Source organism: Narcine bancroftii, chromosome 3 (assembly GCF_036971445.1).
Source record: "Narcine bancroftii isolate sNarBan1 chromosome 3, sNarBan1.hap1, whole genome shotgun sequence".
Classification (NCBI taxonomy): Eukaryota; Metazoa; Chordata; class Chondrichthyes; order Torpediniformes; family Narcinidae; genus Narcine; species Narcine bancroftii.
The window spans coordinates 101,356,303-101,381,967 of record NC_091471.1 but is presented as its reverse complement, the minus strand read 5'-3'; the positions used below and the strand labels follow the sequence as shown (position 1 = coordinate 101,381,967).

The window sequence follows — 25,665 nt, the reverse complement described above, 5'->3', positions numbered from 1 at the left end:
CTTTTGAAAAAGTGCAAGAACATGACTTTTCATTCATCTTATAGTTTTTCGATTACAAAAAACCCTCGCTGGCATATCGAAAAAGTCCGAATCTTTTTCTTTATTGGAAAAGATCATTGTGGGATTATATCTTTTTTTCTAACAGCCTTGATTTGCTGCTCGCTGATTATATTAGCGATTTTTTAAAATGCGCGATTTCCAATCGCCCATCACTTTCCCCACGACCCAGTGAGAATTTCTTCGCCCGCAGCATCAAGCAATTTTTAAACGAACCAGTAAAACTTGGATTTTCTCCAAATGAACTCTTTCAATAAACGAGAATAGTCAGAGCGTTTGTCATCTCCGTATCCGAATTCAACCGAGTCATTAGTTTTATCGGCTCCATTAACTGCTTAAAATGTACGTTGAACGGGTTTTAGTTTATCAGGAACAAACTTACATGAGAAGTGCGGTTACCAAATGGTAAGAAAATAATTAAGCCATCGTACCGGCGTCTTGAAAAAATGGATATTTAAATATTGTTTATTTTAGCAGTGAATGGTCACATTAAACATTGGGCCTCCTCAAGTTTGTGCACTCAGTCCCCGACTATACTCTCTCTCCACCCACAACTATACAGCCAAATACCATTCCAGCTGAAGTCTTCAAATTTGGTGCCAACACCACAGAAATGGACCAGATATCGAATAACTATGAATTGAAATGTAGGAAAGAGGTTGCAGCATGGTACGAACTGCCAAGTTATTAACCTCTCTCAATGTCAATATGATGAAGGAAATGATCATCATCTTGAGGGGGGGGGGGGGGGGGCACATCCCTATCGACATCAATGGTGCTGAAGTGGAAGTCCAGATTACTTCAACTTCTTAGAAATAAACATTTTCAAAAAGCTGATCTGGGGTAAGCATGTTGATCTAACACTCAAGAAAGTGCACCAACACCTCTATTCTCTTAGAATGAGGAAGTTCAACATGTCCAACAACCTCTACAAGTGCACCAGCAAAGCACTCTAGAGGGATACATTCCAGAGTGGTCTGCTCAAGATCAGAATGTAGTTCAGAACACAAACTCCCCTCCCCTCCATGGACCTCATCTACATCTCCCACTGCCTAGGAAAGGACCCATCATGCCCAGAGCACACTTTCTTCTCCTAGGAGATAGAAAGCTCAAGGGTGTGACAGTGTGCAGAACAGACTTAAAATAAGTTTCTTCTCTGCAGTCATCAGCCTCCTGAATGAACCCAACAAATGTGCAATCATGCTGCCATTACTTGGTACTAATTTCATTGCAAATATATACTTTCTTTGCAGGGTTGCATGAATGTTAAAGATAACCTGTTAGACTGTCTGCACAAGAACCCATCTTACTGTCCTGGGTATAATATGACAACTATGAGGAACATCTCAGTAACAATGACTGCAATTTCTAGATCCAAGAAGCCACAACAAAACCAATGAAAATGTAAAACAAGTTCTGGAATCCAGACTTCGAGAATTACAATTGATCCTATAACAGGGAACAGAGCTCAATGATAACCTTGCAGCTAGAGACTCCTGAAGAGTAACCATTTACCTTTCATGCACCAAACCCTGGTGAACTTTATACATATTAAATTCTGGGCACAGTATAAGAATAGCCTGCAACCAGAGAACGGAAGAATGAGAAGTGAGATTGAACTGTGAACCAAAGAACTTTTCTTGAATTTACACAATTACATACACGTGTGCTTAGAATTAGAAGGGGGTTAAGTTGGGTTAGTTAATAGAGATAAATTAAAGTTTGATTCTGTTTTAATGTTTAAAGATAATTAAAAATAACCTTTATTTAAGTAACCATTTGTCGTGGTGACTATCCATTGCTGCTGGGTTTTGGGGTCCTTTGGGTTTATAACACTTACATGAATGGGGCAGCTGGACACAATATGGCAAGTGAATTCAGAGCACAACTCAAGATTGCTATCCATCTTTCAGTAGACTTTTGTAAAGCGGGTGTTTCTAAATTGCATACAAACCCTCCAGAATACCACGCCCCAGTTAACCAGCACCGCTTGTCAGTTGGGATTTGGAACATGCCTTATGGTCATGCTCTGAATCCCAAAGATTTGTGTAAGTACTGTATTTGTACAAATTTTATTACATTTTAGATGACATAAAGTAAATAGATTGAGCTTTGAAATGGCATTGCGCCATGGTCACTAAATACAATAACCACTGATAACCAAGGGTGCAGAGGCAAAGTCAATGAAGTATACTTGCAATATCCCAAGGAAAAGCTCGTAAACCAGAAAAAGACCTGGGATGTTGCTGAATGAAAATGACTAAAAAGTTCACAAACATATCTAGAATATTGTCCCATTTTTAGGAAGGTATCCTCTCTAGAGTCTATGGAACAAGTTCATAGGCTGACCATGGGGCAGATGCCATTTTAAAAATGATTGGTTACCCAACAGAGCTGAATTCTGTTCATCTAAAATATCTAGTCATCAGGGAGATATAGTCAATATCTTATAAATACTCAAAAACTGTTGAAAATGATAGGTTATGCTTGAGCAGAATAACAATGTTTAATGTCAGGAAATAGATTTCTTAAACCCTCCCCTCCCCATAAAAAATTAACTACTAGTTCCTGGAATATATTTCTTCCTCAGACAAGGAACAGAGATTTCTGCAAAAGTTCAATTATTTTTTTCCAGCTGAAGACTTTTCCAGGATCTCCTAAAATCTAATGTTGCTGTTGATGAATCATCTCTCAACTTCATTCTGCTCCCAAACCTATGATAAAAATTAAAATAAAATAATGATATCTATCTGATTTTCAGCAAGAGATTAAGCACCAATTTATACACCAAGCCATTGAAACAATGGTGAGTGTCGCTTTGGAATGAATGTTCCTTGCCTGCCCTCTGAAATACATTGTCCACAAGCTGACAGGAAATCCAGGCTGCTATTTACCTTGGGAACTGGCCAAACACTCCATCAAAAGAGAGAAAGGCTGTGATCATGTACACCAGGTTCACCCAAGATCCACAAATTCCTACTCAAACCCAATATTCTCTTTCAGGAACAACCTAAAACAACTGGCAGCATCACAGCGCAGCTGGAGCACCTGCCATCTGGATTTAATCCAGAGCTCCACTGCAGTCTGTTTGGATTTTGCACATTTGTGCTGATTGCTTAGGTTTCCTCCCACAGCTTATTGTCCTCAATGTAAATTGTCCCTCTTTTTTTGGTGGGGAAAGAGGAACAAGAAAAGGAAGCAAAAAAGTCTGCAGACAAGGAGTTTGATGGGAATGCAAGGTAGATAAAATTGGATTAGAGTAGGAGGTGCTTGATGGTTGGCATCAAGTGGGCAGAAAGTGCTCTTTCAGTGCCAAGACTCAGACAATATGCTAAAATACAAAACAGACACTTTAATGCAAGTGAATATTTATATTAAGAAAATCCCAGCCTTGGGTCAATTTTTTTAACAAATTAAAAAAAGTCACACAAATGATTCCAAATAAACAATAGATCAAGATATTCTAAAGTTTCCTACAAAGCCTAGACAGTTAACGATGATCAAATAGACTTTTTAAAAAAAACTTTTAACAAAAAAAGTCACAAGACTTAAATGGAACAAATCATTCATCGCTTATAATTGGACTGCAATTAACCTGAAAAAAATAATTATCTCATTCTTAGCAAATAGAATCTAAAAAATTTACAACATGGTATTAAATTAAATTTTGGAATAATCAGCTGTTTGAAATTAGCTCAAGGGAAAAAAAAAGGAAAACATTTAATATCCCATCATTGCCTATGGAGTTTTTTTAAAAAAATCCAAAGGTGATGCATCAGTCCAGTTTTTCCTATTCAAGCCAAGACGGTGACTGCATCAGGATTTAAACAGGAAATAAAAAATGATTTCTTTCACATCATTAACACAATATTTATAGAGTGAGGTAGCTACCCGCAGGCTGCAAAAGTAAACTAACTGAAACTGAAAAGCAGTGTTCATTTTTTCCAAACAATGTAACTCAAATTAATAAGGCAGCATTAATATAGCAGTGTTAATTATTTTTGATCAGTCTTTTATTTCAGAAATAACTACTGGTAGTTCTTATTTAACCATCTGCAGAAATATTCTCTCTGCATATACTGTCCTTACGAGAGTCACATGCAACAACATCATTCAACAATTTGAAGTAAATGTGCGCAACTAAAATAAATGCAATGAAAACATGGCAAACATACAAGCTGTACATGTATTATCCAAATTAAAATTAGGCAGACTGATGCAAACAAATTAAACATTAATAGGAATGCGAGTGATTATAGAATGGCTATACCATCAATCCCCTGATTATACGGTAGTTTCTTAGATGAAATAGGTGCCTTTTAACCAGAGACTGTTTAACTGTAAAGTTATGGCAGCACTGATTTTGGCTCAAGAGTCAAGATCACTGTAATGTTTAGACATATCAAACCAAAAATACCTTTACTGCTTTATAAAACCTGACTAAGGCTGTTATTCAAAATGAACAGGAACATCAAGAGAGTGCCTTTGATCTGAATATTGGAATAATCCTGATGCATACTGACTAGGACAAAAATACAATAAAAGGAATTTAAAAAACATGTTATTCAAAAGTTATAGCATGTGTGGGACAATCTCACACAGAAGTTTTATATGTTTACATAACATTACAAATTAAATTTCACTTGTATTCGTTTCCAGTATCTCCAAGAAAAAAATTATTATCTGCTACAATTTTCAATGGAAACAAGATACCAAGTAGGATGAGGACATTTATTGAAGATATTTCCTAATGGTCCAATTATATTTAACAATAAAAACTGGTCCTTCAAATCCAAGGACATCTTTAAAGAAATAAGTTGACTTTCTAAAAGTCAGAACAGAATTATTTAAAAAGCTCTACCATAATTTTTGATACTATGCAGTGAAGTACTGAAACTTAAAGTACCACTGTCTGAGGTGTAGAGTAAAACAATAATCTGTTGAATGTACAGTATACATTATAACTATTTACAGAAAAAAATCAAAACATCTACATGTAAATGTGTACACGTAACAGGAAAAAGTAAACATTATAACTGAACATAAAATGACAGGTTGTGAACAAAATGTTCAATTTATATATGCAATTCTATTGTCTTTCCCATGGTCCTGGCTTCTGGTGACCTTACTATACACCCAAAGCCTTAATTTGATTTGTGTTATTAATTCAAGGCATTCTCTCCATTTGTATTAAGTATTTAGGAAATAGCCAAAGCCAGCTGATAATTGTTTCTTGACTCAGATTTCTTCATACTTTGTGACTTCTGTATTGCAGTAGAATTTGTGTTTCTGAATATGGGCAGAATAGGTTTCAAGTTCGACTTTCATGGGCAGAATAAAATACATGAAAATAACAGAAAGATGCTGTGCAAAACTTCTCTTTCCCCTGGCCCCAACATGTATTAGTTACAAAATCCAACACAAAAGTGTTGATTCTAATAAATCCAACTAGAAATTACAATCCTTCATGGCAAACCTCTGGGATGATTCACAGGAATGTTATTAAAATCAATTTGGTAATAATGTTTTCATACATAACTTTAGTGAATTTAGCAACGCATTCAAATGTATAGAAACGAGAACTCCATGTCGAGAATCATTAAAAAGAAAAAAAATGACAATATGAAATATTTTGAGAAGAGGCTGGCAAGAACAAATCACAAGGCAAGACATCAGAAATTTGGAATGCAACTATTAATAGAAGAAACAAAGTTAGGAAAAATGTGGATGGATGAGTGAATAGATGGAGTGAAAAACCAAATAACAAGCATTAAAAATATCAAATTTACACAATCTTCACTGGGAGAGTACCAAGCAAGGCACCAATGGAAGGGCTACACGTTAAGACAAGTCTCTGAAAAGAAAATCTTATTCTAATCTGGTCGAAATATTGGTGTCTTCGGTAAAAACTCTATTAGGATGACCTGAAAAGCAAACAAATTAAAAAGAAAATGAGTACAAAACGGTACATTTTTCTGATTAAAATTACTTTAATACCACAATAATCATAATAAGGTCTTGTAGAGATACCAGTTTTCTAACTTGAAGATCATGGACCAAAATAAACTAATCTCCTTAGAAAACAGCCAATAACATTTCCCTCAATGGATTAAACAGATAAATGCTGGAGGAGCTCAGCAGGCTAGACAGGATCCACATGTGGAAATGGTCTGGACCCTTTAAATCAAGACTAAATTAAGGGGGTGATATTATATCTGTATCTGTGTGTGTGTTTAGTCAGTCAGACATAGTGATAGGGTATTTGATAAGTGTGAGAGGTAGAGAGAGACAGGTGGAGAGATTAACCACAAGGAGGGGCGGGGGGATAAAAGTTGGGAAGTTGTGGGGGTCAAGAAGAGGCAAGGACAGAAACAGATAAGGAGATGGAAACAATGGAACTAAAAAGACATGTGGGTTATGCAAAGTTAGAAAAAAATGGAGAGTTGAAATGGCTACAGGATTCAGAACTACAAAAAGTGTATAGGTGTTTGGGAAAGCAGTAATCCAATCTGCATTTAGTCACACCAATGGAGAGAGGTCACAATGAATACAGTGAATGGAGATTAGGACTGCCTCACCCAGAAGGTCTGTTTTATGTATAGCCTCATCCCCATCTGGTTTCACTATTTCCATCTCTTCTTTACCTACTCCTGTATTTACTGATACTCCCATATTCAAAAAACAATATTTTTTTATTTGTACATCTGAATACTTGTCCTGCATGTGCATTGTTTGTCTGCATGCTTGCTGTGTATGGTTGTGTGAATGTTATGCCCTGAGGACTGGAGAACACTGTTTGTTCATGACAATAAAGTTGACTTGACCTTGTCTTCTACCCTCAACCACCTTTTTGTAGTCTCTCCATCACTCACATCATCTGTCTTTCACCTCTAGGCCCCTCCCCTTGCTTCTTTCTCCTTTATAATCATTATAACTTTTTCATTTAAAAGGTTCCCAACCAAAAACATTAGGTGCTTTCAATTGCAGCACCTGGATAACCCTCCTGGGATCTAGGTGAGATTATTGGGTAGTGTGTGTCTCCTGCACCTTTTAAATAACAGCCTAACCTACCTGTTAAATTGCCAACCCAGAAATTTAAGGGGGATCCCACCCCTGTGCTGACATGGTGATTGGCGCGTCACGCAGCCATAGGGAATCCCCGTTCCCTGTGTTCCTTCTGTTCCCTCTCTGTTTAAAGTTCCAGAGTAACCGGATGAGCCATTTCCCCTTTCAAACAGGTGGAGGAGGACACCTGGGTAAGTTTTACTGGGTTCTGTGACCAGCTCTGAGGTAGGTCTGGGACTCAGGTAATTTTGACTGGGCTTGCCCAGTTCAGCCCTTTTAAATAGCCCTGTACCTGGATCTTCAACCTAGTAAATTGCCCAGTTTACCCCATTTCACAAGGCAATTTGAAAGGACTGACCATTTCTACTCATGGATGCTGTCTGACCTGCAGAGTTCCTTCAGCAATTTTTTGTTTACTCAAGATTCCAGTACCTGCAGTTTTTGTTTCTCATCTCACTGATGAGCTAATTTCTGACTTTTTGTAGCTTTGCAATGCAATGTGCAAGTTAAATGAGTTGGACAACCCGATCCATTGGACTCCCCTAGATAAAGGAATAATTTCTTGAGGCTTAAATAATTATTCACATTTTTTTTTAAAACTCGTAGGAACTGTTTTTATATGGTTCTTGTTTCTTCAGACATTTAAAACCAGGTTAAGAGGGCCTTTGACAGCTGCAATCCAAGATTACCAGAGACCAGCAATCTTCCACCTCAAGTCTCATGCCTGCTACGCAAAATAGTTAAAGTAGCAAGACCCTGTGTTTGGTTGAAAATGCAGTACTGGAAATGTTAAACGTGATTTTAGGAATTATATGGGCTATGTATTCAACATGGCTATCAAATTATCATACTTATTCACATAATTTATACCAGATGATTGGTGAGGTACCTCTATTCAAAAGGGGTTAAGCTAACAATAAAACAGTCGTCTGACATTTGCAATGGATACACGTCCAGAGATCCGAACATAGGACTCAATTAACAGTTAACAAAATGCACAAAACCTAATTTTAAGAAACACAAAAGAAGGAATTTGTAAAACAAAATGCCCAGAGTAAAAAATGTTATAACTATTTGCAGCAAATAACAAAAAAAGCATTGAAAAAACTCTTAATTTTCTCCATTTAATTTTATTTTCAGGAAATGTTGTGGATGTACTAACAATTCAAAATGTTAATATAGTTTTTGTATTGCAAATAGGAAAATAGTATTTACACTGTTTTGGGATTCAGTGCCTACTGAGAACAACTTTCACTCAAAAAAAATGAAGGGATAGACAGCATTTTTTTTTAATTCATCATATTGACAGAATATAAAATATATTCCCAAATGGTGCAAGTATAGTTTCCAATTACTATCAAGTGTGACTTAAAGAGGCATTTGAAGAACAAAGTAAAGCTAATCGGTTAAAGCAGAAAAGAGGAACTTTGGGAGTCAATATAGCAGTAATATAGCAAAAGGTATTCTATTCCATGATGTCTACCTCTATGATTCTTGAACCTCACCACTGTTGTCCTTCCACCTCCCAAATCAAATCTGCATACCAATTCTTGACCTCTTTCTAAAGTGTATTGTTATTTTAAAATCATTACATAAACCTATTTAAAAAAAAATTCATTGTGTATTTCTGGTGGCAGTGGTTATTTGGCAAAGCAGAATAGAGTTAGAGTTTTTTTACAAAGCTGGATGGGCTTTAAGTATAAAGTAATGATTATAGAGAAAAAGTAAATCAGTTACTTTAAATGATAGCATCAAAAGTATGGATCCCTATTGAGCAGTGTGCAGAAATGATTTTCATCTTTATAGGTAAAAAAGGATAGGTAACTTTGAAGTTAAGAAAGAAACAACTTCTTATATGCAGGATACAAGTTATTATATAAATGATAATAAATGGTTCTTTCAGCAAAGAATACATCCTAATTAAAAACTTTGTTTGGCATCAAGGGATAAGAAGATGCTATTTAAAAATAAAAAACCTTCAATAAATCACAGGTTTTTGTATTTCGCATTACAAAAAGCTCTTCACATGCCTTTCACATTCTCATAAATCAGCACGTTTGATATAGTTACTGATGTTACAAATAATCTATAGCAACCAATGCTGGTTCACACAAAAAAAAGCATTTTGAAAGGCCTTTGTTATTTGTAGACTTTAGCTTCAAATGGGGGTTTCAATAAGGTTAACAGCAAGAAAGGTGACGGGAAAAGCTGCTGATTAAATAAAGGATTAGATAGAAATAAACTAAGTTGTTTAATTTCCATAAGGAAAGACTTTAAAAGGATACATTTTATAAATGAAATTCTACTAAGCTCTCAGTTGTCACAATTTTTAAAAATGCCATGCACAAATGAGTCTGTATTACAAGAGACGTGAGAAAATCTCCAAAATTATTTGGCTTTTAAAACTTCATCTTAAAAACAGAAAAGGCAACTCAGTAAGTTGGAACTAAATGCAATGCGGGCAATGCAATTTATAAACACAGACCAAGTTTGCTTAAAAACTGTTGGGAGGATCTCTGCAGATCAGGTGCCATCTAGGGAGGGAAACTGAGAGTCTACATTATAGATCGAGACTTCATCTGAACAAAGAAGGGAGATAGCCAGTATAAAGTTGCAAGGAGTAGTATGGGGTGGGCCAATAGTTAGAAGATCATAACCCAACACCCAACCCCAACCAACCAATTTTCCCCTGCAACCGCATCTGCCTGTCTCACATCTGACTTGTTAGCCACAAACGAGCCTGCAGCTGACGTGGACATTACTCCTCCATAAATCTTCGCCCGTGAAGCCAAGCCAAAGAAAATATAGGTGGGTGTAATGGAGGATTTAGACTAGCTTATGAAAGAAGGGATGCTGTTGCATCAGAAGACATAATCTCAATCCACTATGAGGCCCAAGATGCATATTTAGTAGACACACCTAAATTCCACTATGGGGCCCAGGATGCAGTTGAATAGGAAGACATTATCTAAATTTACACTATGGGGCCCAGGAATGCATATGAATCAGTAGACATTATCCAACTTCCACCATGAGGCCAAGAGATGCAGTTGTCTTTTGTTGGTCGCAGACTGTCAGGAGACCTTGAAGATAATTAAATCATTTGTTCAAAGAGATAAGATCTGAAGTAATTTGGGTAATATAACATGATCCCACTGCTGAAGTTTGAGACTCTCCAAGAGGTGGCAACATCTCTCAGCAAGAAGAAGAACTTCAAGATTCCAAACTGACTCCCGGTCCGGGGAGGTGGAGAAGCTGCTACCGACGCCCAGACAACCTACTACAAGTGTGCAGTCGTCGCCTCGCTTTGGCAGTTGAGACCAGTCCAGGCATTGATAAGCATAATTGGGAAGGGCTTGCATATTGTAATGTGAATTTAGATTTAGTAATAAAGACTTGTATAAACTGAACTGCTCTCGGTGTGTGTATGTCTATTTTCTTTCGGTAGCTTGAACACTGTGACCAATCTAAAACGAACAAAGTGAGAGGTACAAGTTTACCCAAGACAGTGGGTAAATAAAGGAGTAATGGGCAGATGGAGCCAGTTGGGAGAGCAGAGGCTGGAAGATGTCACAGGGCTATAGATCATGGAATCGGATAAAAAAATAAGGTAGTGAGTCGACCCAAACAAGAATGGTGGACAGATGGCATGAGATGCAGATGATCGAGGGGAAAAGGAGTTGATTGGCAGAGAGCATCAAGTGGAGGAGGGAAGGGTGGAGATATCAACAAGGAGACCATAAAGGATGTAGAGAATGGAATCTGCTAAGAAAGGTGAAGAGTGAAAACAGACAAGGACAAAAAGGCAATTGGGAACATTTCCCACAATGATCAGCTTCCTCCACTGCCAGGTTCAGGCCCAATGCAGGCTAGAAGAACAAAATCATATTTTGGCTTGATTTACAACCAAATGGCATGAGCACCAAATTCTTTAATTTCTGGCAACCTGCTCCCCTTTGACCCTCTCTCTCCTGATCCAACCTTCCTCTCATACAACCCTTTCTCTCCCAGCCACTCCCAGCTCCTTGTGTCCCAGTTTGTTTAACCTTCCCCATCTATCCATCACCCATACATCTCCCATTAGGTCCCCTTTCACCTCACCCCATTGCTCCCATCTGCCCATCATCCCTATCTTATGTGGTTCCACTGTTCACCTTTTCTCATGAGATTCCACCTGTAGGCCTTTGTTGTCTCCACAGAATGACACCAGCATCTTTTGCTATTTCCATCCTTCCCACTCCCACTTCATTATTTGCCAATCAAACCCTCATGAGTCTCCACCTATCACTTGCCAGCTATTGCCCCAACCCTCCCCCCCATCTCTTTTGTTCTCTACTCTTTCAATCCAGGTGAAAGGCATCACCCTGTCTACTGCCTTTTCCCCTCAACAGATGCTGCCTAACCCATTCAGCACTTTGGTTTTACATTTGGTTTTACTTCCATTTTATCTTGATTTAAAAGCACATCATATGATTGGACCATATCCTTTAAATGTCAACAATTTCACCACAGTCGTTGAAATAAGAAGGTTGTTCTTAATCTGATTATTCAATTTTGTTAGCCCCTGCTAATTCTGTCTATATCACACCAGCTTTTTAAGAAGAACATGCTAGATATGCAATTAATATCATGCGACATGCCTTTTCATACAAGGACTGAGAGAAAGGGATATAATAAATACAATTTGTTATATGCCACCTTTACACAGAAAAATATCCCATGGTACATCACAACAACATTACCAAACAAATTTGACATGAAGGCACAATTACCTACTTCTTCTTTGGCTTGGCTTCGCGGACGAAGATTTTTGGAGGGGGTAAAAAAGTCCACGTCAGCTGCAGGCTCGTTTGTGGCTGACAAGTCCGATGCGGGACAGGCAGACACGGTTGCAGCGGTTGCAGGGGAAAATTGGTTGGTTGGGGTTGGGTGTTGGGTTTTTCCTCCTTTGCCTTTTGTCAGTGAGGTGGGCTCTGTGGTCTTCTTCAAAGGAGGTTGCTGCCCGCCAAACTGTGAGGCGCCAAGATGCACGGTTTGAGGCGTTATCAGCCCACTGGCGGTGGTCAATGTGGCAGGCACCAAGAGATTTCTTTAGGCAGTCCTTGTACCTTTTCTTTGGTGCACCTCTGTCACGGTGGCCAGTGGAGAGCTCGCCATATAACACGATCTTGGGAAGGCGATGGTCCTCCATTCTGGAGACGTGACCCATCCAGCTTAGTTAAAGGGGGAGATCCTAAAGAGCAGCTTAAAAGAGAGATAGAGAAGAATTGGGCAGTCCCAGAGCTTAGGCACTTAGAAGCTGCAGGCATGGTCAGAAATGCAGATTGATTAAATTTAGGAATAGTCAAAAGGCCAGAGAGAAAGGAGTATGTGTTTTGCAGGGCCGTATGACACAAAAAGGCAGTGGCCGACAGCATCGAATCCACGCTGCTGAAGATCCAACTGCGCTGGGTAGGTCACGTCTCCAGAACGGAGGACCTTCGCCTTCCCAAGATTGTGTTATATGGCGAGCTCTCCACTGGCCACCGAGACAGAGGTGCACCAAAGAGGTACAAGGACTGCCTAAAGAAATCTCTTGGTGCCTGCCACATTGACCACCGCCAGTGGGCTCATATTGCCTCCAACTGGGCATCTTGGCGCCTCACAGTTCAGCGGGCAGCAACCTCCTTGGAAGAAGACCGCAGAGCCCACCTCACTGACAAAAGACAAAGGAGGAAAAACCCAACACCCAACCCCAACCAACCAATTTTCCCTTGCAACTGCTGCAACCGTGTCTGCCTGTCCCGCATCGGACTTGTCAGCCACAAACGAGCCTGCAGCTGACGTGGACATTACCCCTCCATAAATCTTCATCCGCGAAGCCAAGCCAAAGAAAAGAAAGAATGACACAAGGTAGAGAAAGCTGTGCATCGAGAAATTTCAAAAGAAGGGTGAAAATGTTGGGGACACTGCTTAACTGGAAGCAAATCTATGTTAAATGAATGATGCATGCAGAAATCCTACTAGGAGCTGTGGTACCAGAATTTTGGAAGTTTTCTGATTTCTGTGATGGTAGTTGGAATAGCAACAGAGTAGTTAGTGATGCACAGTTTGGATGACTGAGCAGGCTATCCGAAGGAGAAGTGGATAAAGGTAATCTAAGTAATGGGGAAAAAGTCACAAGCTTTATGCGAATTTAGTGCAACAACTATGAAAGGCAATTTCTTAACTAATCTAATTCTTGTAATTCTACATAATGCTCCAAATTTACAAACACAAACTTCAGAGAAACTATTCATGAAACAGCACAGCACTTTATAATCACTGCATTAGATGCTTGAGAAAGTTTACTTTGTATTTTCAAACCTAGCAAACAAAGAATGCAATGTTTTATTTTTGTGTTTATTTTTGTTTTCTTTATCACAGAGCACAACAATAATTTTACTGGATTCTCCTGAAGTGCATATTGGTGGAATATCATACAAACTGCTTTTGACTTCTTTTTCAGTACTTTTTCAGGTGTGTATGTTAAAAAGAAATAATCTTATTTTATAGAATTAAACTGAAACAGGTTAAAGGATTTTGTGGTGAATTCAAAGATTCTTCTCTTGAGACAGACACCATAACTCTTCAATACATCTCAGTTAATTCATTCTGGCAATTAATTTATTATTTTCAGAACACAGTGCAAGCCTTGTTTTCAGGCCATTCATAACTTTATAAATCTGCCTTGCACGTGAATACGTGCATCTGTGGACCGTAATAAATTTTTCCACTCAAGCGACTAAGTAGCCTGACACCTTTCTGATTAATAACTGCTAAAAGAATAAGATCAGAAGCAAAATAAATGATCATTTAATAGAGAAAGCAACAAAACAGCCCTTTAACTTACATATTCCATCATGTTATTGGTTTCACATTTCCTTTTGCTCAGTCTCCAGTGCAAGCACAGCTGGAAAAGAAATAGAGAAAAGAAAGAAAAATGACTTCCATTTTATTCCTGCATCCAGACAAACCCATTTATCCATCTTTCATATTTTTCTACCAACAAAAGCATCTGTTTCCATACTGTGCAATTCAGACCCCATTGGTCTGAACCCCATGCTAAAGTTGCTCCCTGCTGCACTCACCTTGTGGTATAACCTATTGTTTTCCCATTCTAATAACTTCTCGATCGATCTTCGTGTCTGGAAGACAAATGAGGTAGAATTTTACTCTTGACTGACTTCTGAAAAACTTAGTGCAGCTGCTTGTGTGAATGGAAAATACAGAGGTGTAGGGACAGTGACTGAATACAGGGTGGTCTTATAACACAGGCTGTGTGTGCTGTCAAAGCACCTTTTAGTGTTAAATAACAACTAAAATAAGTTATTTCTTCCTCCCTCATACACTTTCCACCAACAACTTTTTAAGAGGTTTTTAGTTATGATGAAGGAGAAAGTTATTAACTAATTTCTCTGTCACATTAGTTGCTAAAAGATATCTAAAGATCATGCAAACACCAAACAATATTAAAAACAAATTTAAACCACGTACAAATTGTTAGGTAAAAATAAAATTAATGCCAAAATCTATATTACCAGAATATTAGAGTTTCAGTCTGCATACTTTATTTAATGATGCAATTTCAAATTGTGTATCAAATAGAAACAGAATTTTAAAATTTTCAAAAAATTTTGCACAATGAAGGAAGTTATCTAAAATGGAAAAAATGAAATGTTGGATGGATAAGAAAATACCACAATTAGAGCTGGTATCCATCAATACATTTCTTGTTCCAGCTACACACAAAGCATTCATTCGATTTTATACAAAAACGAGATTACTTCCTGAAGTTTAGTATACATGTTTAATTATGGGTCCTAAAATTCTGTTTGCTTCAATGCAGAGAAGGAAAAAACAATGGGCTCTAACATTTTTATTGAGTATAATTTCTCAAAACAAACCCATTTTATGTTAATTCATCCCATTTAATGATGCAAAGTGAAACGAATGCATCATCTTCAGAGGCACCCAAACCATCAGAGCTAAGACGAGAAACTACTGCTCACACTTTGTTTGAACCAAAGTTAGAAAATAGCACACCGATATTGCTTCAAATAGAGCCGGAATAACAAAAGAATCCCTACTGATTAGCCCTTTTCATATCACTAACATATCTATATATCAACAGGAATTGGACTCGGAAAGGAGAGAGAAATTGTTCTTTTTAAAAAGGAAGGGGGAAGGGTAAATAAGTGATGATGCCAGGTGTCAAAACAAGCTTCTATAGCTGCAGGTGCAGAAAAGCCATTAAACATTGCCCTGCAGTTCAACTGCACCACTGATGCAGCTGCTGCTCAGAAACCAAACTGCATCATTGTTTAAAAGGATGTCAGAAAACAAAACAGGTAAGAGTTACACATTTTGTCTTTCCTGTTCTGACATAACTGAAGCCACACAGTACTAATTTCAAAGAATTATTACTATTAACAAAGTATATAACTATAGCAAATATCCATGTGGTGTGGCTTTCTCTTAAAAGCTAAATTTTCACTAATCCAGAAGTGTTCATAATAGCTTTTAGTATGCTATTCACCCCGCTCATTACAATAAGAGTCAATCTTGAAGCATTAATGCTGGAAACAAACTATATTTTGAAAGCCATATTAAATTTGTTGTTTGTATTCTTTGTTTTTCCTGATTTGTGAAGTCACTTTTCATTCTATGCAACTTTAACAAAATAAGCAATTTAAATGCAACAAAGCCTTTATTTTAAAATATAATGTTACCCTTGTATTGAAACAAGATCCATGATTAATTATTAGTAATTTCACTAAATACAGTGGATGTTTGGTAAAATATTTGCAACAGCAGAACACATCAATTAAAATGATTTCTTAATTTAATGCTTAAAGACAAAAAGATGTAGGTAACGAGGTGTTCAAATATCATTCTTTTTCAAATCTATATCCTCCTCACAACTCTAGACTATCAAAATATCAAACCGTGTGGGGATGAGGAATTAACATTAGACTGCAAAATTTAACAACTCCCTTAAATTTACTGTATTAAATGGTATTTCAAGACAATAGTGTAGGTACATACATATATAGATTTCGGTTTCCTTGATTTTGTGGTGAAAGTGTATGTAAATCAATTGGTTCAGAAGTAGAAAGATTGTCCGAAAACAAAAACATCTTCAAGAGGTATTTAATTCTCAATTTAACCACCTCACTTACTGAACTGTTCAATGACCAGTAATTCTGAGACCTACAAGATATACAAACCATAACCAATGAGAACAAACAAAGGCAGTCATATTTTTAAGTATGATGTATTTAAATCTTCATTTTTTTCAACTGTACCCTGTGCAATTAGTAAACATGGCAGCATCTACAGATTTTCAGATCAACCACATTCTGAGGAAGTTGTTTTTCCAAAGCCTGATCCCCTAATACACAACGGATATAGCAATTTATAGTTACACTTTTAAGTTTAGTTGTTAGTCAATATGGAAAAAGTTTGTAGAGTGTAATTAACATTCACTTCAGTCATTTTGGCCCTTGTCTAGCCCCCAAAGCTTTGTTAAAATTTACCATTTGAAGGCTGAAGGGAAATCGATTTGATTCTAATGGTACCATGAAAAGAACATGATCTAACTGCTTTCAGCCCTCCGTAAATCTGTACTTGGTCTTTATCACAATGCTACCCCAATTTAAAAAGCACTGAATGTCTCGTCAATGACTTTGTGAAACAGACAAGGAGCGGACATAAAAATTCCAATAGTTGTTTAAGCAGCAATGTTCATTTGCATCACAGCGAATTTGAAAAGGCCTGACCTCTCAAACCGCCTCTCAGGTCTATGAAGTTGTAGTCTTGACAAGCTTGCATTGACAGAGCTCATTGACTCTGAAAGGCTACTTTATCAATGGGAAAAGGGTACTACGTCCTTCTACTTCAAACTGGCATCTGCCTGCCCACCCGCTGCTGATTTGAAGGTGACACTAATACAAAACTACAGATTTTGCTCTCAACATCCCTTAAGTTCAGACAGTAAGTGTAGGATATACTTCATTTCTGTTTTTTCCTCCCAGTGCTGCTGGCTGAATTTAACAAAAGCAAGTACCAATGGAACCATTAGGTGCAATCACATTATAGGCTAGAACAAAAACTCTGAACACAAGCCGGATGACTGCTCAGCCTTGTTAACAGTAGCTGTACAAACCACAAATTTCAATGTGAAGCCCTCCATGAAAGGAAGTTCCCCAAATTATATTTGGTATTTACGGCAAAACTGCCAACACCTATTAAACTAAAGTTTAAATTTAAGGTAAAATGTTAGGAGTTTACGAATTTGTTATCCACAATAGCATTGTTTTCATGAATAGCTAATTTAAATGCAATTATGTATTTCTCAAAATAAAAATTAGATTTTTTTTCTTGAAACCAAATGTGTTTTACTAAAAAACTCTTTCCCCCCACCCCAAAACAATTTTACTGTGGGAACTAGTTCAATCTTCAGTTATAAAAGAATACAAGCCATGTCAATTTTCTTTTGCATTCTTGCTTTTAAAAGTAATTAGGTACAGGGAAAAATTATTGATTCTCCTGCTTGAGATCAGATAACTCAGTATGAAGGACTCCTTGCTCTCCAAGTTTCAGCTGTGTATTTGATAAATTCAGTGGTGGATCAAGGAAGCTAAGGCAGTCTCTGGGGGAAAAAAAAAATCACGAAGCACAGAAGGGTTATTTGAGGAGCTGGGTTAAGAAAATGCTGTTGTGGTTGTGCAAATAATTTCACTTGGCTATCAGGGAACTCCCATGATTATGCATGGATTCAAATATTTTTGCATCAATTTCAAAAGGAATTCAAATATGCTCCAAATTGAGGGAAACAAAAGAGTTATAGATAAATTGGGAGTACTTTAAATCTTTGTATTTTAAATCTCACATCTCGCCTTATAGTTATACCTGCCGTTTAAAAATTTTCCTACTCAAGGAAACAGATGGTCTCTTTTCATCCTATCTCTACTCCTCATGATGTTATAAACCTCAATAAGAACCTTCTCAATCGCCTATGCTTCAAAGAAAACTAAGTTTCTCCACTCTGATCCTGGCATAGCTTCATAAAACTCTTCTGTATCCTTTCCAAATTTATAATATCCTTCCTGTAGCTAAGCAACCAAACCTGCACACAATATTCCAAGCATGACCTCACCAATGACCTCCTGAAACATATTCAATGTCCTGACCGATGAAGACAAGTATCCCAAATGCTATCCTCACTACTTGGTTACCTGTGCATCTTTAAAGAGCTAAATACTGCACCCCTGTGCTCCATAACACAATTTAGGACATTGCCATTAATAGAATAAGTCCTGCCCAAATGAATTTAATTGCGTTTTCCATTCTTTAGCCCAGTTCTCCATCTGATCCAGATCACATTGCATCCCAGGTAACCTTCTTCACACATTTTTGTGAAATCAGCAAAGTTTCTCAGTTTTCCACAATTATCCTTACTCAAATCATTTAGGTATTTTAGACAAAGCAAAGATTTTGGTATTGGACTGAACCACTCCACTCATCACAGTCCAACAGTCTGAAAGACTGCCCTCTACAACCAATCTTTCAAATACCAACCTGCCATGTGAGACCTTATCAAATGCTTTACGGAATCCACAAATAGCATCATCTTCCTGATGATGCTATCTCATCCATCTCATCTAGCTTGACAGACACCCCTCCTGATCCTTTTCTTTCCCTGGGGACACTTTTGTACTTTATGTACTAATAGAATTTTTTGGATTCTCCTTTACACTGTCTGTCAAAGCCACCTCAAAACCTCTTTTAACCCATCTCATTTCCCTCTTCACTGTGCTCCTACATTCCTTACATTCAAGGGATTTCCTCAAATCTGTCACCTTTTCAGACAAGATTTCCCATACACAAATCCACATGGGTCCCCTAGCCATTCAATTATTGATAACATTCTAACTCCAAGGATCCACTCCTGCAGTTTCCCACCACTAATGTCAGACTAACAGGTCTGTAGTTACATAGTTACCCAGATTATCCTTACAGCCCTCCTTTAATAATGGCACCACATTTGCCATCCTCCAAAACTTCTCCTGTCCTCAGTCGTGAGTTTGAAAGTGTCTGTCAAAGCCTCAACAATTTTATTCCTGCCTTCCCACAATGTTCTTGGATGTACCAGATCTAGATCCAGAGATTTATTCCACTTGATCCAAGATTGCTAACACCTCTTCACTACTGCTGCAGACATACCCTAGGCCAGCCGTTCTCAACCTTTTTTGGCTATGGCCCCCTTAGGACTGCTCAAAATTTATAGGTTCCCTTGTTGGAATCTAGGGGTTAAAACAGTATGAAATAAATGATTAATTAATAAGTGTATATTTACTGCATGGTTCAGGGAAAAAGGAATGTGATTAAGTGGCAATCACAGTTGGCTGAGCAAAATTGTCTGCTCCAAAATACAGGGAGTGGAAATGCATAAAACGATTTAGGAGGAATGCTCAAACTAAAGGAGGTGGTGAGTAGCACAGGAGACACAGGCCAGATCAGAACAAAGAATGGCCTGCAAGAAACAAAGGGAATGGAAAACCAGTCTAGGAGGAAGATTAAGGCAGGAGGAGGTGTTAAAGAGAACAGCAGAAATTGGCCGGACAAGAACAGAATGGTGATTAGAAATATCTGGGGATGAATTAATTTCTGATCAACACAACAGGATAGTCTGGCCTGGAGGATTAAGATGGGAGTGCTACACCCCAGATATCTGCAAAACAGGAGATGACTTGTGATAACCCTTATGCAAAAAGATCTAGCAAAGGAAGACAACTTTTGTTCTGTATGATAATGAAATCTAGTAAAGGAAGCCAACTTTTGTTCTGTATGATAAGGTTGACCTATATAAACTGAACCAACTGGACAATAGGGGTCAGTCTTGGGGAGTAGCTCACTGTGCAGGTGACCTATGAACTAATAAGTGACCCAGAGCTCTGTTAAGTTTTATTCTTGTGCTGTGTAATAAATTGACTGTTGAACCGAATACCTTCTCCTATCACTTCATTCAAAGAACACGCTGGACTCAGACTACACATAGACTAAATTAAGAGTAAGGTAAAGCCAGAGTCCGACAATTTGGTGAGAACACCCACAGTTCCAGTACCAAACCCATATACTGCCATGACTGCTTTAACCCCCAACCACAAGTGGTTCTCTTGCATAGATTTAGCGAATGCTTTCTTTTGCTTGCCGCTGGCAGAACCATTAAGAGATGTGTTTTCGTTCACGTATAGAGGTAGAAAGTTGCGGTATACTAGGCTTCCGCAGGGCTTTATTTTATCTCCAGGGATTTTCAATCAGGTGTTGAAAGAACAGCTGGGGGGGCTAGCACTGCCAGGTGGGGTAGTTCTGATCCAGTATGTAGATGACATCCTATTAGCAGCACCTGATCATACTTCCTGTTTGGAGGCCACCTGTCTCCTGCTAGTGCAGCTGTTCAAGGCAGGCTTTAAAGTCTCTCGCTCAAAACTGCAATGCTGCAGGCAGGTGGTCACCTTTTTAGGGAGAATGGTCTCAGCGAAAGGCACAGGGATTTCCCCTGCACATCGAACAGCGATACTACATCATCCAAAACCAAAGACAGTAAAGGAGATGCTTTCGTTTTTGGGTTTGTCAGGTTATAGTAGGCAGTTTATCCCATCATATGGTGAGTTGACACATCCACTGCGAACTTTGGTGAATGAGCAGGGGATGAGGAATCTGGGAGCTACCTTTGATTGGACTGCACAGGCTGAGATGAGTTTTATTCTATTGAAGCAAGCTCTTACAACAGCTATAGATTTGGCGATTCCAAATTATAAACTACCTTTCTTTTTGGATGTTTCTGAAAAAGCACACACAATTGATGGTGTTCTTTTTCAGAAAAAAGGGGGTGGAAGATGTGTGCTCATGTATGTGAGTATCACACTAGACCCGACGGAAGACAGACACCCACCATGTACGAGACATGCAGCGGGAGTAGCAAAGATTTTACAAAAGGTGGCACACATAGTAATGGGACATGGCCTGACGGTATTAACAACACATAGCATTGTAGCATTTGTGAGCTCGACAGCATTTACAATGACTTCGCTAAGGCAGACGAGACTAGAAAAGATCCTGAATGCTCCAAATGTTACATTTACCCATGAAGGCATTAACATGGCAGACAATATGGGAGAGGGAGAACCACACTGTTGTGAGAAGAGGGTAGTGAAGGATATTAAAATAAGACCTGACTTACAGGCTACACCCTTAAGAGAACCAGATGAAACCTTGTTTACAGATGGGTGTTGTTACAGACACCCCACAGATGGATTGAAAGCTGCCTATGCGGTGGTACGAAAAACTACAGGAGGATTTGAAGAAATCATTACAGGGACAGTGAGTGGAAAGGAGTCAGCACAACTCGCAGAACTACAGGGAATGATAGCAGCATTAGAATGGGCAGAAGGGAAGGAGGTCAATATATATACAGACTCGGCATATGTGGTAGGGACAGTACAGGTTGAGCTTAGTCAATGGATTAGAAGTGGGTTTTTAACAGCAGCAATGACCCCAATTAAACACGAGAAGGATGTTAGGAAACTGGCTGAGGCCATCCTAAAACCAAGGGCATTAGCAGTTCTTAAATGTAAAGGACATGATAGAACAGATACGATGGTGGCTCGGGGAAATCAGGAAGCGGACATGGCCGCTAAAAGGGCAGCAGGATACGGCCCTCAGTTTATTATGATACAGGCAGACAGAACAGCACATGACTTATTACCACCGTGTAGGGTAGAAGTAATAGTACAGGAACAAGCAAAGGCATCAGCACAGGAAAGGATGGTATGGGAGGAAAGGGGGGAAACCAAGGATCAAGGACTATGGAGATCAATAGACGGGAGGCCAGTTTTACTATCTGGACTCATGAAACCCCTCCTCGAGGAGGCGCATGGGCTAACACACTGTGGAAAGAAGCAGATGATAAGGTACTTGATACATTGGTGGCACCCCTTCCTGCCGGCGATGGTGGAGAACCATATTAGAGAGTGTGAGGTATGTATAGGTTTCAATGTAAAGGCGACTGTAAAGCCACATGAAGGTCAGTTCCCGCTACCTAAGTTACCAGAGCAGGAAATCGTACTTGATTATAAGATCATGATTGAGAGGGTAAGTGGCTATCGATACCTCTTAGTAGCAGTAGATGTGTTCACAGGGTGGCCGGAGGCAATCCCTGCCAAAAGAGAAAATGCAAGGACGGTATGTAAATTCCTGATCAACCAGTATATTCCGAGACAAGGATTTCCTAGAAAAATTAGGTCTGATAATGGAAGTCATTTTAAGAATAATGATCTACAGGAGGTAGAAGCAATGTTGGGATTGAAATATGCCTTTGGAACGGTGTACCATCCGCAATCCCAAGGGAAAGTGGAGAGGATGAACCAAACAATAAAAAGTAAGATCGGGAAAGTACAGGCACGGACCAAACTAAATTGGGTGGATGCGTTGCCCCTGGCATTAATGTCAATAAGGAGTTCGGTAAGTTCTGTGACAGGATTTACTCCATATGAACTACAAACAGGGCACCAGTTTCCAGGACCGGGAGCCGGAATTCAGACTACGAAGAATGAGGTAAGTTCAATGGGATGCAAGCTTTATTATGAAAAACTAACGGCTCTGGTGTCAGATTTTTCACAACAGGTCACAAGTCCCAACAGAGAAGGGGAAACACCGATACCTTTAGTCGCGGAGTGGGTTCTGCTAAAGGTCATCAAAAGAAAGTGGTCGGAGCCCAGGTGGACAGGACCCTACAGAGTGGTGGAGAGGACGTCCCACGCGGTTCGACTACAAGGAAAAGGCGAGACGTGGTATCATTGGAGTCAGTGTGCAGCAACGGACCCACCGACACGGACACTGGAACAGATTCGAACGGAGGTGACTGAAAACCTGTGAAGCAACCACGGACTAAGAACACTTAACGTCCCTTTTTAAAGAGACTATTGGACTACGGTGACTGTGTATCAGTGGTTGACGGCATAATCGATTTATTGGCATCAAAACAATGAAGGGAGCTGTGATGGACACTATGTGGGGACTATGGGTGATGTTGTTCCTAGCCCTTGAAGCATCTGGAGAAGGAAACAACTGTACAAAGTGTTTGTGGTCAGCCTGGGAGGCCCATAACGAACCGAAACAGTACTTTGCGGATTGGACTGACGTTCCTGAACACTGTGTTGGGGCCCCCACTGGACTGAAGTGTGTTCATAATGGCCAAGTTTGTAAGGTTAAGTTTAACAAGGGGTCGGAGATGCCGATCCTGGCAATAACTCCAGAGGTCTCGGCCGAATAAGTTAACTGGTGGTTGGTCTCATTTTCATGAGACCAAAAGGGGGACTGTTGGAATCTAGGGGTTAAAACAGTATGAAATAAATGATTAATTAATAAGTGTATATTTACTGCATGGTTCAGGGAAAAAGGAATGTGATTAAGTGGCAATCACAGCATGGAGCAAAGTAGGCTGAGCAAAATTGTCTGCTCCAAAATACAGGGAGTGGAAATGCATAAAACGATTTAGGAGGAATGCTCAAACTAAAGGAGGTGGTGAGTAGCACAGGAGACACAGGCCAGATCAGAACAAAGAATGGCCTGCAAGAAACAAAGGGAATGGAAAACCAGTCTAGGAGGAAGATTAAGGCAGGAGGAGGTGTTAAAGAGAACAGCAGAAATTGGCCGGACAAGAACAGAATGGTGATTAGAAATATCTGGGGATGAATTAATTTCTGATCAACACAACAGGATAGTCTGGCCTGGAGGATTAAGATGGGAGTGCTACACCCCAGATATCTGCAAAACAGGAGATGACTTGTGATAACCCTTATGCAAAAAGATCTAGCAAAGGAAGACAACTTTTGTTCTGTATGATAATGAAATCTAGTAAAGGAAGCCAACTTTTGTTCTGTATGATAAGGTTGACCTATATAAACTGAACCAACTGGACAATAGGGGTCAGTCTTGGGGAGTAGCTCACTGTGCAGGTGACCTATGAACTAATGAGTGACCCAGAGCTCTGTTAAGTTTTATTCTTGTGCTGTGTAATAAATTGACTGTTGAACCGAATACCTTCTCCTATCACTTCATTCAAAGAACACGCTGGACTCAGACTAAACATAGACTAAATTAAGAGTAAGGTAAAGCCAGAGTCCGACACCCTCCCCTGTGAAGCTGTCGTTGAGTTGGTTTCCTCTGTTCTTCACTCCAACTACATAAAAATTAGGATTTCAATCCTTGGGCCCCCTTAATTATGGTGTAGCTCTGGTGGGGGGTGGTATGGTCCTCATTGAGAATGGCTGCCCTAGGCTATCTTTAATTACTACGTTCCTCCCCTGATTATCCTGCTCCATAGTAAACATATTTACAAAACATTAATTTAAAATCTTCTCCATCTCATCTAGCTTGACAGACACCCCTCCTGATCCTTTTCTTTCCCTGGGGACACTTTTGTACTTTATGTACTAATAGAATTTTTTGGATTCTCCTTTACACTGTCTGTCAAAGCCACCTCAAAACCTCTTTTAACCCATCTCATTTCCCTCTTCACTGTGCTCCTACATTCCTTACATTCAAGGGATTTCCTCAAATCTGTCAGCCTGTATCTGACAGATGCATCTTTTCCTTGCCTTTGTATCTCTTGTTAACCAGGATTCCTTTTCCTTCTATTTACCTTACTGGGAACAGGTTCATCTTGAATCTTCTTTATCACACTCTTAAACACCTCCCATATGGCAGTGATACTGTAAATTTGCATCCAGACAACTATTGCTAATTCCTGCCTAATCACATTGAAACTGGACCAGTCCCAATTTCAGATTCTAACTTGAAGACCACTATTTTCCTTTTTTATTAATATCTTAAAGTGTTCTCCTTTGGATATTCCAGTTACTTGACCAACTTGATTTTCCAGCTCAAGGTCCAATACTGTCCCCTTCCTATAGGCCTTTCCACATATTGCTATGGATAACTCTTCTGACACACTTCACAAAATTCAGCCCATCCAATCCTCTATTACTTTGACATTCCCAGTCAATGTTCAGAAGTAGTAATCACTTCAGCAATCTCTTTACACACTTGTTCCTCTAGCTCCCATGACTGTTTGGTGGCCTATAATCAAGATGACTAGTCTTTATCAGCTCATAATTTCCACCCACTCTGCCTCACATATTTCTCTGGCAACATCCTCTCTAAAGACTACCATGATTTCTTCTTTCACTAATATTACAATGACAGACCCTTCCCCCCACCCCCACCATTTCCCAAACTCTCTATCCACTATTCCCATCACATATCGGTGTGAATCAACATCTCCTGATGTGGAAAAGTAAATATCTCAGCTAACTCTTCTCAGGCATCCAGAGAGTTTCATTTTGCAAAAATTGAAAAGGATGAGATATTCCTTTTGTTTTACACATCAAACTCTTCCCTCTTTCCCAGTTTTAATGTTGGGTCTCAGAACAAAATGTTTAATAACTAATCCTTTCT

At 39.0% G+C, this 25,665-nt stretch overlaps 1 protein-coding gene across 2 annotated transcripts in view; it reads right to left on the bottom strand.

The window, feature by feature from the left end:
* Positions 1-4,052: 4,052 nt before the first annotated feature.
* The window catches only part of chic2 (cysteine-rich hydrophobic domain 2), a 67,441-nt gene continuing 45,828 nt past the window's right edge, over positions 4,053-25,665 (bottom strand). For both annotated transcript variants that reach the window (XM_069924670.1, XM_069924669.1), the window contains exons 4-6: positions 14,232-14,288; positions 13,994-14,053; positions 4,053-5,981 (exon numbers count right to left, since the gene is read on the bottom strand). In XM_069924670.1, the coding sequence (XP_069780771.1) occupies positions 5,931-5,981; positions 13,994-14,053; positions 14,232-14,288 (168 nt within the window). In that variant the 3' untranslated portion in view covers positions 4,053-5,930. The remainder of the gene's footprint in view (positions 5,982-13,993; positions 14,054-14,231; positions 14,289-25,665) is intronic.